A 16,431-nucleotide genomic window follows, 5' to 3' on the forward strand; every position below is an offset into this window, starting at 1 on the left:
TAGTATGTGACACATGATCTACAACAATATTAACAAACAAACAATTATCACACAACATTGATGCAAGGTCTAAGAATGTACCGTACGCTGTTCTCAATTGTTTGATTTTCATCAGGTGATGAAAACAAGTTCCCAAGGCATTAACCTCATATTTAAAAATTGAACGAGGTACCTTGACAAGCTTCTGAGCGTAGCAGAAGATCAGATTTGTTCTCAGAAGGTAACAGCCACAGGATCCTTCACAATGACTCAAAGAGCGAGATCTCTTCAGGTTTCTGCTAGCTCCTTTCGTCAACACCAACCCTATGTTGGATGTGCCTTTAAAATACTTGACAATCCTTTTAGCAGCTCGCATGTGTGATACTTTACGATCATGGATGTGGCTTCATCTCCACTTCTCTGTAACTCATATGCACTGATCAAACCTTTGGCATACTTGCATTAGTATATGAATATTTCATCATCTCGTGATGAAGTGAATGTGTTTTGTCTAGCGAACTCTCCTTAGAGCTTTGTACGACCAATCGGGCCTTGTGCTCCACAACTTTTCCAACTTGTCCATCTTCTGTTTTCCACAATCGTCACCCATAAACAACAAAGTTCCTTCAGCACAATGAATTCATCAGCCAAGCACTGACCTGCAACAGCATCTACAGACCTAGTACAACCTCTGTAGCTTCACCCATGTTTCAACTTAACTCCATTGGCAAAGCTCTGACATGCAACGCCACTAACTGCATCTGAACAACTCTGTGTAATAGCAGCAGAAACAACAACTCTGCCCTCCTGAATCCTTCCAGCAGCTTCTTGATGGAAGTGATTCTCACAGTTTTCTGAGTGCTACAACTTACACTTGACAAACAGCTAGTTAATACACTCCTTCTCAGATCATGTCTCTAGACATCATAGAACTTTGCTGATTAAACTCTTTTGTTTGTGGATTGGACGACTTCAAAATATAATAGCTATTATCAGAGCGCTGACCTTGGACTCAAATATTGTCGCGCTCATCAACCACCTGACATATTTCCTTGGTGAATGTAACAGCTAAACCTTCGTCACACAACTGACTGATGCTAATCAGATTGACTTTTAGACCATCAACAAGGTAGACAGATTCCATAGTGGGCTGGTCTTTACCTCGAGATACACCTCTGCCTCTGATTGAACCTACAACTTCATCCCCAAAAGTGACCTTGTCAGCTGAGCCTTCTTCAAAGTCGTATAGCCTTCCGTGATTCACAGTCATGTACCCTGAACAACCATAGTTCTTCAATACAACAATCTGTTGACCATGAACAATGTGCAAAACATAACGGTTCATGTCACTCTTCTTGAAGTTTACTCGCATGTATCTTCGAACATTTTGTGACACTCCTTCAGATGCGTGAGTGGTATAGTACAATCCAGACACTCAAAGCAGACAGCTTTGTGGAGGCTCTGACTTGCATAGTAACAGCGACATGTTCTTTTGTTCAGATCTTCGACACTTCACAGTCTTACCCTAACTTCTAATATTGTCCTCTTCTTCCAACCTTGTGGAACTTCTACTGGACAATGACACAGTTTCCCTCTCAGGTTGTTCATAACAGTCATCTGTTTAGTCTTCTGCAAGTTGAACTGAGACACCCGTTTGACAGCCTCACCTCTATGGTTCCTTATGCCATATTTTGCAATTATAGTACCCTCGTGAGTAATCAGCCCTCTGTGCAGATCTTTTGCTCCTTTACTCATCTTCTTGTTATTCCTTAGCTGATCCTCAAGGCGTTGTCTCAACAAAGACGAAATGACTTTTCCTCAGACAACAATTTCTCATGAGTGGAGACTCTACAAAGCAGCTCTTCTTTCTCAGATACCAGACCATAATTCTCCTTCTTTTGCAGAATCAGATCCTTAGACAGAGCGATGACTTATTTCTCAACAGATAAGCTAGCCACATCATCCTTAGGTTTCAAAACAGACTCCTGATTCTCATCATCTTCTTGGGCTGAACCAAGATCACTCCATGACAGACAAAATATCGAATGACCACAGCATTAACGGTTGTAAAACTTCAACATGCTTCTTCCTTCAAGTGCAGAACATTCTGATTGGAAGTGTCCATAACCTTGATAGTCAGAACTCTGAGATTCTTTCTCTGCACCAGATCTGGATGATGAAGATTGACACTGACGTTGTACACTCTTCAGCCTTCTGAACTGCTTCTTGCTCAGTACTTCCTCATTACCTTGAACAGACGTCTGAGTTTCTACAGTCTTCAGAGTGAATGATTTCTCAGCCTTCTGATCATTCTTTCTCATATGCAGTTCATCTTTCTGAACTAATTTCACACACTGATCAACCTTTTGTTCATCAGAACTTAAGGCACCTTTACCATCAGATTTGTGAGAAAGATATCCATGTGATAAGCTCCTGAGAAATTCCTTGACAAACCTCTTATCCTTATATACCTTCTTCAGCACTACACCTTCCTCACACGGCGAGCTTAGTTGACTGTTGAAATGACAGGATAGTGAGACATCAGATTTTTCCTTCTTCACCCTTCTGGTTTCCTCAACGAAGGCTTCCAAAATATCCCAAGCTTCTTTCGCCGACATACACTCTTGTACCATCGCGAACAGATCCATAGGCAAGCAGCTGAAAATAGTAGATAATGCTTCAGCGTTCTGTTTTCCCTTTAACTTCTCCTCAGCCGTCCATAGCTTACAGGGCTTTACTACAGTTTCTCCTCTCATGTTCGTAAGTGTTGGAAGTGACCATCCATCTTTAACAGCGAACCAGGCTTCCATATCACGACTCTGAATCATCTGTCTGATTTGTGCTTTCCAATCATCATAATACTCAACATCAAGCTTCAGCGGATTGTTCTCATCAACGAACTGTTGTGGATTCTCCATACCTCGTCTCAAGATCTCACCTGTTGAAAAGATACACAATTCTTTTATCAGGCGTCTGCTCTGATACCAATTGTAAGGGTATAGAGAAGCACAACACACTGATTCACACTTGGAACGCGCCAAGCCAACGCTTTTCTATTCAATCTTATTAACAAAATTTATCTTTTACAAGGATACAATTTTGTCTCGGCCCTTACTCAACCTATTCTACCCAATAGGATTGAACCCGACTAAGAATGAATCTGACCCCTCTTCTCTTTTCTATCTAAACACACACCTGTGTAGATCTAAGAGAATAAACTCACCCTCTCTCTTTTTAGCTGAGAGATTAAAACTCACCCTCTCTCTTTTCTATCTAAACTCTCACCAGAGTAGATCTAAGAGAAAGAAAAAACAATTCTCTGCGCACTTAATCACCACCCTGATTAACGTCACAGAGAACTGGGAACACCCCTTCTAAGCCTTATTTTTGTGGCTTCGAAGTTTACAACTGTATCAATATTCTAGAGTGCTCAAATTGGCTCGTGGCCTACTCCTAGAATATATATACACGATTTGAGAAACCCTAGAAGGCGAATCTCCAAGTATCACGGGATAAGGAAACTGCTTGTTTCTCAGCCTTATCCTTTCCTTAACTGTTGCGGAGAATATTCTTCATATCTCCAGACAAACGGAAACTGCTTGCTCCTCAAGCTTATCCTTTCCTTATTTATCGCAGAGAATATTTTCCATATCTCCAAGTACAATCTTGTCTCTATCTTCAAGACCACGTCAACAGCCTTCCTTGACGCATCATCACATCCACTCACGTCTTTCCACGTCAGCTCACACATCCATGTCAGCAACTCGGGCGTCTGTGATCTGATGCAGCTTACTGACTGGCACAATGCTCTGTTCGGCACAACGACTTGTTCCTCACAGCGAGTTGTTCCAGAATCTGCATTTACATACAAAACATTATCAATCTCGCAATAAGCATTACGACACATAAAAGCACCCATCACCCGATCAACCTGTTCCCATCTAGCTTCCTTGGAATTGTAAGCAACCACACCACATTTACTAGCCATCCAAGGCATCACGTGCAACTTCCCGTTAACAAATTCGGTACTGCAGTGCGAGATAATGTCTTCTTCATTGGCCGGTAGAGGATGCCAAGTTTGTGTTTTTGTGTCCAACACCTCAAAGAAGGATTTAAGCAAGACTTGTCCGGCGCCGGAATCATCAGATTCTTCTTCGTACCTTCCTACTACATATATCATTCGATCATGGGCGCAAGCGGAAACTGCCCATAGCTCCACGCCCAAGTTCGGAGCTTTGCTCCACGTGTGAGTCCGACAATCCAGAATCGAGACGCTAGAGAGAGCTCGGGGATCTTCGTATCTGGAACCGGCAATGTTGTAGATCTCAGAACCGACCGTGACGAGATTCCAAAATTCCCCAGGAGGAGAATTTGTAACTGGGACTCTAGACAAAAGGTAGCCACTTGACTTCTTCTCCTCATCATCATCATCGTCATCATCACTGGTTAGGGTTTGATCAGGTTTCCGGCTGAGGGTGAACCAGTGATAATCAGGATCGTCCTCTATGCACACATACAGACAAGTCTCGGTGTGGTTGGAGAGAGATCGGGCCTTGTAAAGCTCCGGTGAAACTAGGAGAGCTCGAAATCTCTTGGATACGAGGGAGAGAGTCGGATAGTATTCTCTTGGCACGCGTGCGATGATGCTCACTATTAAGTCCTGCGTTAGGGAGTCAAACGTAATCATCGATCTCTTTTTTTCCGGCGGAGGCGACGACATCGTTGATCCTCTCTCTCTGTTTCGAGAGTTATTATTCCTTGTATATATATATCACTCCGAATCACGTGATCCCCTATTTATATATTGGGTTCATTTATTCGATAAAATTACTAATGGTGTAAACAAAATTGTGAAATGAAAACTTCTTCATTTTATTAATGTCGTCAACATATATCGAACATAGTATTAAAAAAAAATATATGTATACGAAGTGAAGTTGGGAAGTGGTACAATTGCAAACAATTTAGATTGAATCATATATATATATAAATAAGGTTTTGATTTTCATTTAATATTTTCTAATTTTAAATAATATTTAAAACCTAATTAACATAATACATTTAAATCATACATTAAAATAAAATTATAATTGAAAATAAAATAAATTTTGCATTAATCCCTACTAGGGATTGGACCCGCACGTACGTGCGGGTTTGATTTCAAAAGCTAAGTTAGTAGTTAGATTTACAATATCTTATTTAAGCACTAATTTAGTATTCGATTTGCTTTTAATCAGTTTAGACAAAAGGAATAATCAGAATTTTTTGATGAGCAAAAATAGATATATTAAAAAATTAGTAAAAGAAAAATGGTATGATTATTTCGGACAAAAACACATCCTCTCTCATATATATCATGTTCACCTATTTCATAACCGTGGTTTTCATAATAATTTACTTGTTTGAGAGATTGATATCTTAATCTAACAAATTAGGAAATAGGTAAGAAAATCAAACCCGCATGTATGTTCAAAAGTTTCAATTAATAGTATTTATTTGGTATAATATTTATAACATAAACTCATATTGGTTTCCTTTCATCAAATTTATTAATGTTTGAAATAATAATCGTTTTACCATAAATTTTGAATTCACATGATAGTAGACCCGGATCGAGTGTAAACCGAATTAGTGATGAGTTAGATTTATATTAAACTTGTGAAGTATCAAATATGATTAAAAAAATAACGAAACATTAAATTTCTTGAATCAGATGGCCTAAATAAGCGAATGAAACCCGTCTCACAACGGATTAGAATACTTTGACTTGCAAAAACTTAGTCCGCATAATTCACATGAATACTTTGACCCGTCTAAATGTATGTCTGCATCTGTCTTCTTTGAATTCGCATTACACAAATTTTTTGCCCTGTAATATATAAAAAATAGTTTAGATAGTTTATTTTTTATTTTTTTGAATTACAATTCTCTTTCCATACCCTTTATTTCATGTCCTAATATTTAAAATAAATTGGAATGTTAAAAACTTGATCTAATATTTTTTTGGGCCAGTTTGTGAAATCAAGTCCCGAATTTAATTTGAAAAGATTTCTCCAGAACTTCGATATTACATTAGGTATTTTTGCAATTTGTAATAAGATAATAAGTAAATTTGGAAGTTGATCTTAAAAATATTTATATTAGTTATATTGTTTGTTATATTGTTATATTAGTAAAAAAATGATAAAATTAGTTATATTGTTTGTCACTCCACAATTTATGGGTATGTTGCATTTTGTGATTCACTTATTTTCTAATCTGACGGATATTTATTCCTAAAATATATGTTTGATTTTATTTTAGATTCAGAATACAAATTTGTGCAACATTGATATATTTCCAATCAAAATTTATACCATACAGTAATTAAAGAATTATTACAACAACAAAAAAAAATTAAAAATCTCGAACTCGAATATGCTAAAATTTAAAGAAAAAATATATAGTAAATATATACTAAGATTTTCATATTTGGTAGCAAACAATCAACTTTTTTGTTTCCATAGGTATTAAGCCGTATTAATTATCATAGTTTTGTTAAATAAATTTTAAAAGCTAAAATAAAACATCATATTCAAATATTAAATTAGATTTCTATAAATATCTTAAAATCTAGAACCAAAATAAATATATTTATTTATATATACAATTTCAAATTTAATAATTTTGCTTTTATGCTAACAACTTTAAACCATTTTCTAAAATATCGAATAATTTTATTTTATAATTAATTTCGTAATTACTGTTTTCAATAAATATTAGATTTTCAACTAACAGTTTTTGTTTACCATATATTGTTTATTTTTTTTATTTTTAATTATGTAAGTAAATTGGTCTGTTTGGCAACATGAATATATGTTATGTTTTTTTTTTATCCTTATGTGTGCTCCCCAATTAATAGTATAGATTCAACCATTTAATTTTCTTCAAACATTATAAATTATTATTGTAACTCCATAATTCTAAATGTAACTTCCATTCATTCTTATTATATATATAAACATTCTCTCATTCTTTCATATTGGCATTCTTTTACTTTCTCATTTTTACCCTCTCTCATAATCTTCCATGATACCTCAAATCATTTTTCATTTTTTTTTTCTAGTTTCTTATTTTTGTTGTATGGGTTACAAAAAAAAACAAATAAAATATCATTGTAATTTTTTAATACTAAATTTTAATTTTAGAGACTACATGATATGTATTTATATTATTCTTATTTTTAAAGATTCATCTCTATTATCTATTTGGATTATCATTTTATATGTAATCATTCTCTCCTGCTCTCCCACCAATATCAAATGTTGTTATATCTCATGTGTTGTAAGAGTTTGATTCTATATTTTAATTTAGAAAGTATTATACTTATTTAACATTGTTTTCAAATTTTATTTTATTTATATAAAAATAAAATATTTCCTTTATATCTCTTGCCTTTCTAAATCTATTCGTAGTTATTTTTTTTTTTAATTTCCATAGCTAAATGTAAATTCACATATGTTGGATTTAACAAAAAAATCAAATTTATTTGCGAATTAGATGTCCTTGCGAATTAGATGTTCCTATTCCTTTTAAATGATCAATGTATAACATATATTTTTGAATCAAATTATGGAGTTTTGCAACCAACCTATAGGCACAAAAAAAATTTCGAAACAAATTTTTAGCAACTCAGATTTTGTTTTTGTAATATATTTTTATAATAAAAAATAAAAAATAAAATTATGTTTTATTTTTTTGGTAGTATTTCTTATGTCATACAACAGTTATACATTATTAATTATTTTTGGAAGAATTAAGAATTATAATCCATTAATCCTTACCAAAAAAAAGATTAAGAATTAGTATAATTATTACAAAAAAAAAAAAGAATTAAATCAAATATAATCAATGAGAATGATAAAAAGAAACATAAGCATAATAAAAAAACCCAAAAAACTAATGCTTCTCTATTTTTATATTTATTATCTTGTTCACATATAGTAAACATATATTTAAAACAAACTGTACAATTTAAAAAAAAAAAAAAACTGAGAGAACGAAAATGCTTTAATGATAAGAAAACATGAACTCTGTATTGCTACAATGATAACAATAGTTGTTCCATTTAGAGATTATTTATAGAGGTAGTCATGGTTAGGAGAATAAATCTTGGTGAGCAAGTTAAAAATCTTGAAAATCATGATTAGAAATTTAATGTTTAATTTAGTTTCTATTTAGTTTTGTATGTTTTAATACCATATTTATTGTTAGTGATAGCATTGAAAGCTCAAATTTGTTACTTAGGTATTGTTTCCTATTTTAATGGATTGTTGATTTAATTTTTGATTCAATGATCCAAAGATTGGTTTCATTTAAGATTTATAAGTAGAATGAATAATTGTTACCATTGTTTTAGGGAAGTTTAGGATTTTGGTTCTTAATATGTTTCTTAATATGATAATTTCGATTTAAAAAATATATATTAAAGGAAAACAGAATATTGTTGTAAAGATATTTTAGGAATTTTCGGTTTTAGTTATAGTTTTTTTGTGCAATTTTTTTAGGATCAATATTGTAAATAAGTAAAACTAAAAGGGTAGAACCCAAAATATACTTAAAAAATGTATATATAGATTAATGCATAGCTACAATATTCTTCGTAACTATACAACTCTCTAAATGAGTTTTAAATTTAGGAGTTGTAAAAGTATAAAAGTTTGTTTGTAACTCCCGTAATAATATCATAGTAGTGTTCTCAATTACACTTTTGTAACTCTCAAATGGTTAACTTTGGTACATCGATTTATGTATTATTGTGACAACCCGTTTTGCGGATCTCACTAGCCCACCGCTAGCTGCCCCAACGGACCGTCCGTAGACCCTGCTAGCCCACCGCTAGCCGTCCCAACGGACTCCAAGCTGGTCCTGCAGGCATCAATCCTAACTCATCACTGTGGATATCTCAATCCACCAGTAGGTTATTAATAAGTCAGACGTTCCTTGAACCCTGGTCTCCACGCTTTAACAACCTTTCTGCATTACAAGTTTTGATCTTTACCAAATCCGTTGTAACTCTAAAAAAATTGGGAAACAAGAGTTTCCTCTTTTTGGTTTTTTTTCATTGATTGTAAAAGTAAAGTAAAGAAATAGACGTAAAAAGAAAACACAAGAGCCAAAACACTCTTATATGAGCAACAGCCAGCAGTTAGTATGATAAGACTGACTCTGTGCAGTTTCTTAACATCTCCGTGGTAGCAAATCATGTAACAGTAGATTCATTTTCTTAGCTAGTCAAGAGCTGAAAAAATTGGCAAGTTTCTGAGAAATTGTTAGCTGTGACTCAGTTAAGAAATCTTCATCGCCTGTAATATCATCATCCCCCTCGTAAATTAGATAAATCCCACGCATCTTTAGCTCGACGCCTTGTTTGAATGGCGGTTGTCTTTTGATCACCTGTATGGTATAACCGTCTTTTAACGCCTTAACCATTGCGTGCGAAGCTGAGTAACGGCAGATGTGGAGTTGATCATTACTTGTTATAGGCACTCCAGAGAGGTGCAATGTGTGGGTGTATAAGGCTAGGTCGAGATTGAGAATTTGAACTTGAACATCCACCACATCAGGCAGCTGGTAGTTATCTTCATTTTCAAGGTTAAGAGCCACAACAACAGCAACGATTACACCTCTGAGCTCTCTGTTCGGTTGAACTGAGAACGTGAGAGGGCCTTGTGAGAACCAGCCCGGGATCCTGTTTCCAGGCAAACTCAGATTCCGCAGCATTTTCAAAGATACCTACGATGAGAAGTTCACAAAAACGCAAGCAAGTTGTTATCACATTTTGAAATTCAACTAGTTGAGTTTAGATGCAGTATGGAGAATCACCTTGGAGAGACTTTGCTTTACTGCAAGGGAGCAGGAGTTACAGCCGCTTAAGTATAATCGTTTCAGACCCGTCAACTTCTCTAGGCCTGGAACATCATCCAGTTTCACACAGTTTGTGAGATTGAGGTCGTGCAAGATACTGAGCTCTGAAAGGTCGGATATACTCTCCAACGAAAAGCAGTTTGCTAGGTTTAGCTGCTCCAGTTGACATGGAAGAGGGGGAAGACATGTGAGCTCTCGGCAGTCATACAATGAGAGTTCTCTGAGATTTGATAACCTCTTGAGACTACAAGGGAGACTATGAAAACAATTATTCCCCAGGTTCAGTGTCTTTAGAGACGAAAGCTTCTCAAGACCATCTTGGATTTTACCCGATATTCCCCTACCGCGAGCATCAAGTTCCTCGAACAACTTGAGGTTTGCGAAAGAGTTTGGTAATTCTACAAAATGAGTGTCTTCGCTTGTACCTGGAGGATAACTCCCAGTACTTCTAAAGAGAGGCTTCTTCAGCATTTTCAATACCCTTAACTTTGAGAGGTTACCGAAACTTTCTGGCAACTCCATGACCAAAGTTTCCTCCATGTATAGATGGTAAAGAGATTTCAAGTTTCCAAATGAGTCAGGAAGCTTCTTTAGCATTTTACACTTGTTCATTTGGAGTAAGACCAGGTTTTCCAGATTGCCAAAATCTTCCGGTAGTTCCTCAATGTTAGAGCCTTCAAGGTATAACTTACAGAGTGTATCCATAGCTCCGATTGACTTAGGCAGGACTTTCAGAAATTCGCAGTTCCTCAACTCAAGTTTGAGGATAAATTGCAAGTCACCAATTCTTTCTGGTAGAGTAGTAATTGCGGTCTTATCTAAATTCAACTGGAGAAGAGAATTTAATCCACCAATAGAACTAGGAACCTCTTTTAGATGTGTGCAATCTCCTGCTGAAAAGTCAGTCAAACGTTGCAGTGAGCCTGATTCTAGAGATACAGTTTTTACCCCGCTTCTGTTGATGACTAATTCCTTCAGTGATATGAGCTTATTGATAGTGCCAGGAATCTCAAAAAGGGATTTGCAACACCTCAAATGCAGCTTCTGGAGATTTTTTAGCTTTACGATAGAAGGCGGAAGATTTTGCAGTGCAGTAAAATCAAGATATAGCTTCTCCAGTGATGTCAATGTTCCTATGCACAAAGGTAGCTCTTTAATAGATCTGCAGCTCTTTAGACTAAGCTTTTCAAGATTTTCGAGGCGGTAAATGGATTCTGGTAACTTCTTTATTGCAGTTCCATCAAGAAGAAGCTTTTTCAAACACGGCAAGAAACCAATGCGTTCTGGCAACACACTCAGGTTTGAACAGCCAGAGAGGGTAAGTTTTTCGAGAAGCTTCAGTCCAGAAACATCCACACGAAAGTCAGAGAGATTTGAACAGTTCTTGAAGTCCAAGTGAACCAATGATCTTATATTGCCAATAGAGCTAGGAACCTTCACCAGAAGTTTGCATCGCTCGAGAACAAGCTTCTCTAGGGCTTTATGGTTTGATAAATCAGGAATGGCTTCTAAGCTGTGGCAACCACGCAAATTTATAACCTTCAAGTTCTTATCAACCTGAAAAGCAGAAATAACTATTTATAGCAAGGAGACTTTATGACTCAAAACTATATATACTTACCATGTATAGGGAAAATAAGAAAGCCTTTACCTCTTTGCTAGACAAACTCTGGACTCGTCTTATTCCACTCTCTGAAAGATCAAGAACAGCAAGTTGCCCAGCAAGAACATTTAGAGGGAGATCTTCTAACGGACAACCTTTCCACTGTATCCACTTGAGTTCAGATGGGAGGAGTTTTAGATTTCCTTCCAGGTTCACATGATTAATCTGAAGAAGTCTCAACTTCGTCATTGGTACAAAAGGCTCTACCGGGATGGTGCTTTCATAACATTTTGGCTTTTCCTCTGCGGGATTGTTGTGTAGAATCCTCGAAGCAATCTCATCGGTAGACTTCTTTTCAAAGTCGCATACAATTCCTCGGATGGATGGCGTACCCTGTTATCCATTACAGGAAATAAACAATCATGAAAATCTAGTTAAACAGACAATGATATATAAACTGTAGGTAAATACCTTCATATTGTTCAATACGGTCATAATTTCACCATGATCCCAGAGTCTACTTCGCATTCCAGGATCCTCTCTGCTTTCTCTAAGGACCATTTGCCTACCCATGTCTCTAATCTGATCATGCATCCAAAGATTATTGTCTCTAATCTTAATGAGAGACTTCTGTCTGAGGACACTGAGGGCAACCTCAGCGTGAAACCCACATCCGTTCAGTATGTCAACAACTTCATCTTTTGTTATCTTCGTTCTGAGAAAGAGACACGCTATATCGAGGAATACTTTTTTTTCTTCATCGTCTAAAGATTCGAAACTCAGCGCCAGAACACCATGAAGTTTGTCTGGTTGGATATTTTTCAGCTTCTCTATTTGAACTCGCCATTCGTTTTCGTCCTTGTCATACAAATGAGAACCAAAAACTTTAACAGCCAGTGGCAACAGTCCTGTTAACTCAACACTCTTCTTGGACAACTCCAACAGACTCTCTGATGGTGGTTTCTCTTTTCGTAGCGAGTAATAACTAAACAACTTCAATGCCTCCATCTCAGTCAAGCACTTGACCTCATATCGTAGGTTCACTGAGAGCCTACTCAGAATCTCCTCATCTCTGGTAGTGATGACTATAAGACTTCCTTTATCATACAAGCTTATTTCACCAATCAGTGCATTAACCTGTTCGATGTTATCAACATCATCTAAAACCGCAAGAATCTTCTTCCCACGAGCATTCTCTCCTTGGAAAAGTTTACGAACGAAAGTTCCTTTCAGATCGTCTAAGCCACCTTGGGTTGATGATTTTTCTCTAACGTTATAGATGATTACTCGATGCTCGAAATCAACAATGATCTTGTTATAGAAGTATTTAGCAAGGGTCGTCTTGCCAACACCACCCATACCGTAAAGTCCCAAGATTTGAACACGAGAAGAGGATTCAAATTTGAGCAGCTGCATCAAATCCCCAACAGATGATTCCAGCCCAACAGTGTAGTCTGCCACTCTCTCTGGTGTATTCCTCACTTCAGCTAAAACCCTTTTCACCACCAGCCCTATCATGTCATCTTCAACAGTATCTTCTCTGCAAATTTCCCAAAAAGACAATCCACAAAAAGTTTCAAAATTCAATTTGACATGAATTTACAAATGCAAACAAATGCAGAGATATGGATTCCTACGTGCAGACAAATCCAGGGATATTTCCGACTAAATACATAGCTCGCCTCCATCGCTGTATCTTCTCCTCGTCAAATTCAATGGCGTGTTCTTCAAGATGCTTCTCGAAATGACCGCTCTGTTTGCGGACGTGAGAGGGATTGACTCCATAAAAGATGGGAATCATCGGACGTTTCAGAGATGCACTAAGATCGCAGAGCAAAGCTAATTCATCTAAGCACCAGGAAGAGTTAGCGTAGTTAGTGGATAAGATGATGATGGAAGCTGCTGAGTCCTCTATAGCTAAGTCGAGACTTGGACCGATCTCATCGCCTCGTTGCATACCCTCGTTGTCACGGAAGACTCGGACGTTTTCCTTCCCGTTGAGCGCGACATAGAGACGCTCACAGAAGTTTTTGCGCGTGTCTAGGCCTCGGAAGCTGAGAAAGACGTTGAACTTGAGCCTATGAGGGAAAACAACGCCATTCTCCATCTCCATCTCCCTTAATAAATCAACTCTGTGCTCTTCGAAATCTCAGCAACAAGAATATGCAATCGCTGAAACGCCACACAGTTCTGTCTAAAGTCAATCAGAACGAGACGCAGTGTCCCTTTTTTACTCTTTTCTTATTAAGCTTTGGTTAAGTTTTGGTCCCATGGGAAGGAAATGAAAGGAAGAGATGTATTCAACTTTCAAGAAACGTACAAAAACACGACTTTAAAATACTATAGATGAGATGTTGTATATGTCAAATGTATCTACCAATCATATAAATATTACATTATTACTTGAATAAAAAGGAATATAAATTCAATAATTAAGATGAGTAATATTGAAGTCATACCCGTAAATTAAACCGGAGAGATTTCCTACTAAAGTCAAAGCTCCCTTCCATCGTTGTATCTTCTCCTCTCCGAAACTTTTCGAATGATCTTTAAAATATTCTTCGAATGGACCGTTCTGTGTCCGAACTTCCCATGGTTGGACCTCATAAAAGATCGGAAACACCAGACGTTTCAGAGATGCTCTCAGATCGCATAGCTTAGCTAATTCTTCGAGGCGCAGGTGAGAGTTAGCGTAGTTAGGGGATAAAACTACAACAGATGCCACCGAGTCCTCTATAGCCTCCACGAGACTTGGACGTAGCTCATCATGATCCCCACCTTCCACATCATCGTTCCAAACCCGGACCTGTTCCTTGACGAGCGCTTCATAGAGACGATCAGTGAATTTGTGCCTCGTATCTCTTTGGAAACTGAGGAATGTGTCCCACTTTAGCCTCGAACGCGGATTGGAAACAGAGGCGCCGGTCTTCATTATCTCCCGATCTTTCTTCTTCGAAATCAAGTTTTCAAAGTCAACAGGATGTAGAAACTCTTCACGTGAATCTGTATACAAAGTTTTATATTAGTTTTAGACTCTTCAGTCATAATCCTAAACAACTACATGAATCTTATCCAAACCGAAAACGTCGTGCAGTGTCATGTGTAAAATAATTCAGATCAACATTCACGGGCAACAACAAGTTTTATTATATTTTTTCTAAGCATTGACTTTGTGAAGATTGAAGCCTTCAAAGGAATTTTAATTTTTTTTTTCATCATAGCTTGTATATATTAGAAAAATGTAAATCACATATGCAGTGAAAAAAAAGAATAAACAATAGTCTCTATAATGAAGGTTATCATGCTAACATTTGAACTTCTTTTGTCAAGATGATAGAAGACTAGTGCCTGGATAGAGGATTTGGTAACTAAAATTGTCGTAAGGGATATATATATATATCTTCTCACAAGAAAGTTATAGAGTGCAAGTTCCTTTATATGTCGGTTCTGAGGGAATTTAGTAGGAAAACTATTAAGAAATGTTTTTAGTGTTGCTATTTAGTGGCTTACCTGTTTGAAGATACCATCATCATATCTGAGCACCAAACGGTTTGGATCGATAAGATTGACTGTGAGCAGTTTGATATCTTCTTTGTGGGAAGCAGATCATGTAACAGTCGATTTACTTTCTGAGCTGGCTTTACCTTCATCGAAAGATCTGAAAAAATTGGCAAGCTTCTGAGAGACGGTTAACTGTGACTCGGTTAATAAATGTTCTTCGCCTTTAAAATCATCATCCCCTTCATAAACCAGATGTATCCCATGCATCTTTAACTCCACGCCTTGTTTGATTGGCGGTTGTCTTTTGATCACTTGGATGGTATACCCGTCTTTCATCGTCATAACCATTGGGTGCAAAGCTGAGTAACGGCAGATGTGGAGTTGATCGTTACTTGTTCTAGGAACTCCAGAGAGGTGCAATGTGTGGGTGTATAAGGCTAAGCCAAGTTTGAGAATTTGGGCTTGAACCTCCAACACATCTGGCAGCTGGTAGTCATCTCCTATTTCCTGTTTTAGAGCCACAACAACAGCAAGGACTACTCCTCTTAGCTCTCTGTTCGGTTGAGCTGAAAACGTGAGAGGGCCTTGTGAGAACCAGTCCGGGATTCTGTTTCCAGGCAAGCTCAGATTCCTCAGTAATTTCAAAGACGCCTGCAATGAGATAAGCAAGTTTTTAAAACAAATCTTTGGGATTCACCTAATTGAGATTCTATAGAGTTTGTAGAATCACCTTGGAGAGTCTTTTCTTTACTGCAAGGGAGCATGTGGAGTTACAGCCACTCATGTATAATCTATTCAGACCCGTCAAGTGCTCTAGGCCTGGAATATCAATCACTTTTTGACAGTTTGTGAGATTGAGCTCATGCAAGATCTTCAGGTTGGAAAGGTCGGATATACTTTCCAATGAAAAGCAGTTTGCCAGACTTAGCTGCTCCAGTTTCCATGGAAGAGGAGGGAGACACTTGAGCTCTCGGCAGTCATACAATAAAAGGTTTTTGAGATTTGATAACCCCTTGAGACTAGATGGAAGGCTGTGAAAATAATTATTCCCGAGATTCAGTATTTTCACAGACGACATCTTCTCAACAACATCTGGGATTTTACCGGCTATTCCACAACTACGAGCATCCATTTCCTCAAGCAACAAGAGGTTTGAGAACGAATTTGGTACTTCCACAAAATGAGGTTCTTCACTTTCAAAACTTCTAAAAAGAGGTTTCTTCAACATCTTCAATACCCTTAGATTTGAAAGGTTCCCAAAACTTTCTGGCAACTTTGTCACCGAAGTTTCTTGCATAGACAGATGGTGAAGTGATTTCAAGTCTCCAAATGATTCAGGAAGCCTCTTAAGCTTTTTACAGTTGTTCATTCGGAGTACGAGTAGGTTTTCCAGCTTGCCAAAATCATCCGGCAGTTTCTCTATGTTAGAGCCTTCAAGATAT

The 16,431-nt window shown here is 37.0% G+C and overlaps 4 protein-coding genes across 6 annotated transcripts in view; all 4 read right to left on the reverse strand.

Annotated features, from left to right (window-relative positions):
• On the reverse strand, positions 3,693–4,712 carry LOC104756808 (F-box/kelch-repeat protein At3g06570-like). The gene is made up of 2 exons (XM_010479452.2): positions 3,911–4,712; positions 3,693–3,834 (listed from the first exon to the last, which is right to left on the reverse strand). Exons 1-2 carry the CDS (start codon positions 4,697–4,699, stop codon positions 3,769–3,771), a joined length of 855 nt encoding a protein of 284 aa, XP_010477754.1. The 5' UTR covers positions 4,700–4,712; the 3' UTR covers positions 3,693–3,768.
• LOC104756810 (disease resistance protein TAO1-like) lies at positions 9,130–14,039 on the reverse strand. 2 transcript variants are annotated; one of them, XM_010479458.1, is made up of 6 exons: positions 13,948–14,039; positions 13,126–13,660; positions 11,960–13,028; positions 11,537–11,881; positions 9,844–11,442; positions 9,130–9,753 (listed from the first exon to the last, which is right to left on the reverse strand). In XM_010479458.1, the coding sequence occupies exons 2-6, from the start codon at positions 13,599–13,601 to the stop codon at positions 9,253–9,255; spliced, it is 3,990 nt and encodes a 1,329-aa protein (XP_010477760.1). In that variant the 5' UTR covers positions 13,602–13,660; positions 13,948–14,039; the 3' UTR covers positions 9,130–9,252. The 2 variants fall into 2 exon arrangements, with proteins under 2 accessions (XP_010477760.1, XP_010477759.1); XM_010479457.1 differs by having other exon boundaries at positions 13,126–13,678; positions 13,948–14,036.
• LOC104756809 (TMV resistance protein N-like) overlaps positions 13,786–16,431 on the reverse strand; it is a 12,021-nt gene continuing 9,375 nt past the window's right edge. For both annotated transcript variants that reach the window (XM_010479453.2, XM_010479454.2), the window contains exons 5-7: positions 15,720–16,420; positions 14,999–15,640; positions 13,786–14,491 (exon numbers count right to left, since the gene is read on the reverse strand). In XM_010479453.2, the coding sequence (XP_010477755.1) occupies positions 15,095–15,640; positions 15,720–16,420 (1,247 nt within the window). In that variant the 3' untranslated portion in view covers positions 13,786–14,491; positions 14,999–15,094. The remainder of the gene's footprint in view (positions 14,492–14,998; positions 15,641–15,719; positions 16,421–16,431) is intronic.
• LOC104759410 (toll/interleukin-1 receptor-like protein) lies at positions 13,852–14,420 on the reverse strand. The gene is made up of 2 exons (XM_010482344.1): positions 13,948–14,420; positions 13,852–13,861 (listed from the first exon to the last, which is right to left on the reverse strand). Exons 1-2 carry the CDS (start codon positions 14,418–14,420, stop codon positions 13,852–13,854), a joined length of 483 nt encoding a protein of 160 aa, XP_010480646.1.

The sequence above is a fragment of the Camelina sativa genome, chromosome 17 (assembly GCF_000633955.1).
Source record: "Camelina sativa cultivar DH55 chromosome 17, Cs, whole genome shotgun sequence".
Lineage (NCBI taxonomy): Eukaryota > Viridiplantae > Streptophyta > Magnoliopsida > Brassicales > Brassicaceae > Camelina > Camelina sativa.

What these genes read in the sequence shown, in the direction of transcription:
- LOC104756808 (XM_010479452.2), bottom strand. Translation starts at nt 4,699, where the DNA reads ATGTCGTCGCCTCCGCCGGAAAAAAAGAGATCGATGATTACGTTTGAC. An exon ending in AGGAAGCTAGATGGGAACAG is followed by an intron (nt 3,835 to 3,910) that starts GTTGATCGGGTG and finishes ATGTAAATGCAG; the next exon opens with ATTCTGGAACAACTCGCTGT.
- LOC104756810 (XM_010479458.1), bottom strand. Translation starts at nt 13,601, where the DNA reads ATGGAGATGGAGAATGGCGTTGTTTTCCCTCATAGGCTCAAGTTCAAC. An exon ending in ATCCCTGGATTTGTCTGCAC is followed by an intron (nt 13,029 to 13,125) that starts GTAGGAATCCAT and finishes GGAAATTTGCAG; the next exon opens with AGAAGATACTGTTGAAGATG. An exon ending in TAAAGCAAAGTCTCTCCAAG is followed by an intron (nt 9,754 to 9,843) that starts GTGATTCTCCAT and finishes TTCTCATCGTAG; the next exon opens with GTATCTTTGAAAATGCTGCG.
- LOC104759410 (XM_010482344.1), bottom strand. Translation starts at nt 14,420, where the DNA reads ATGAAGACCGGCGCCTCTGTTTCCAATCCGCGTTCGAGGCTAAAGTGG.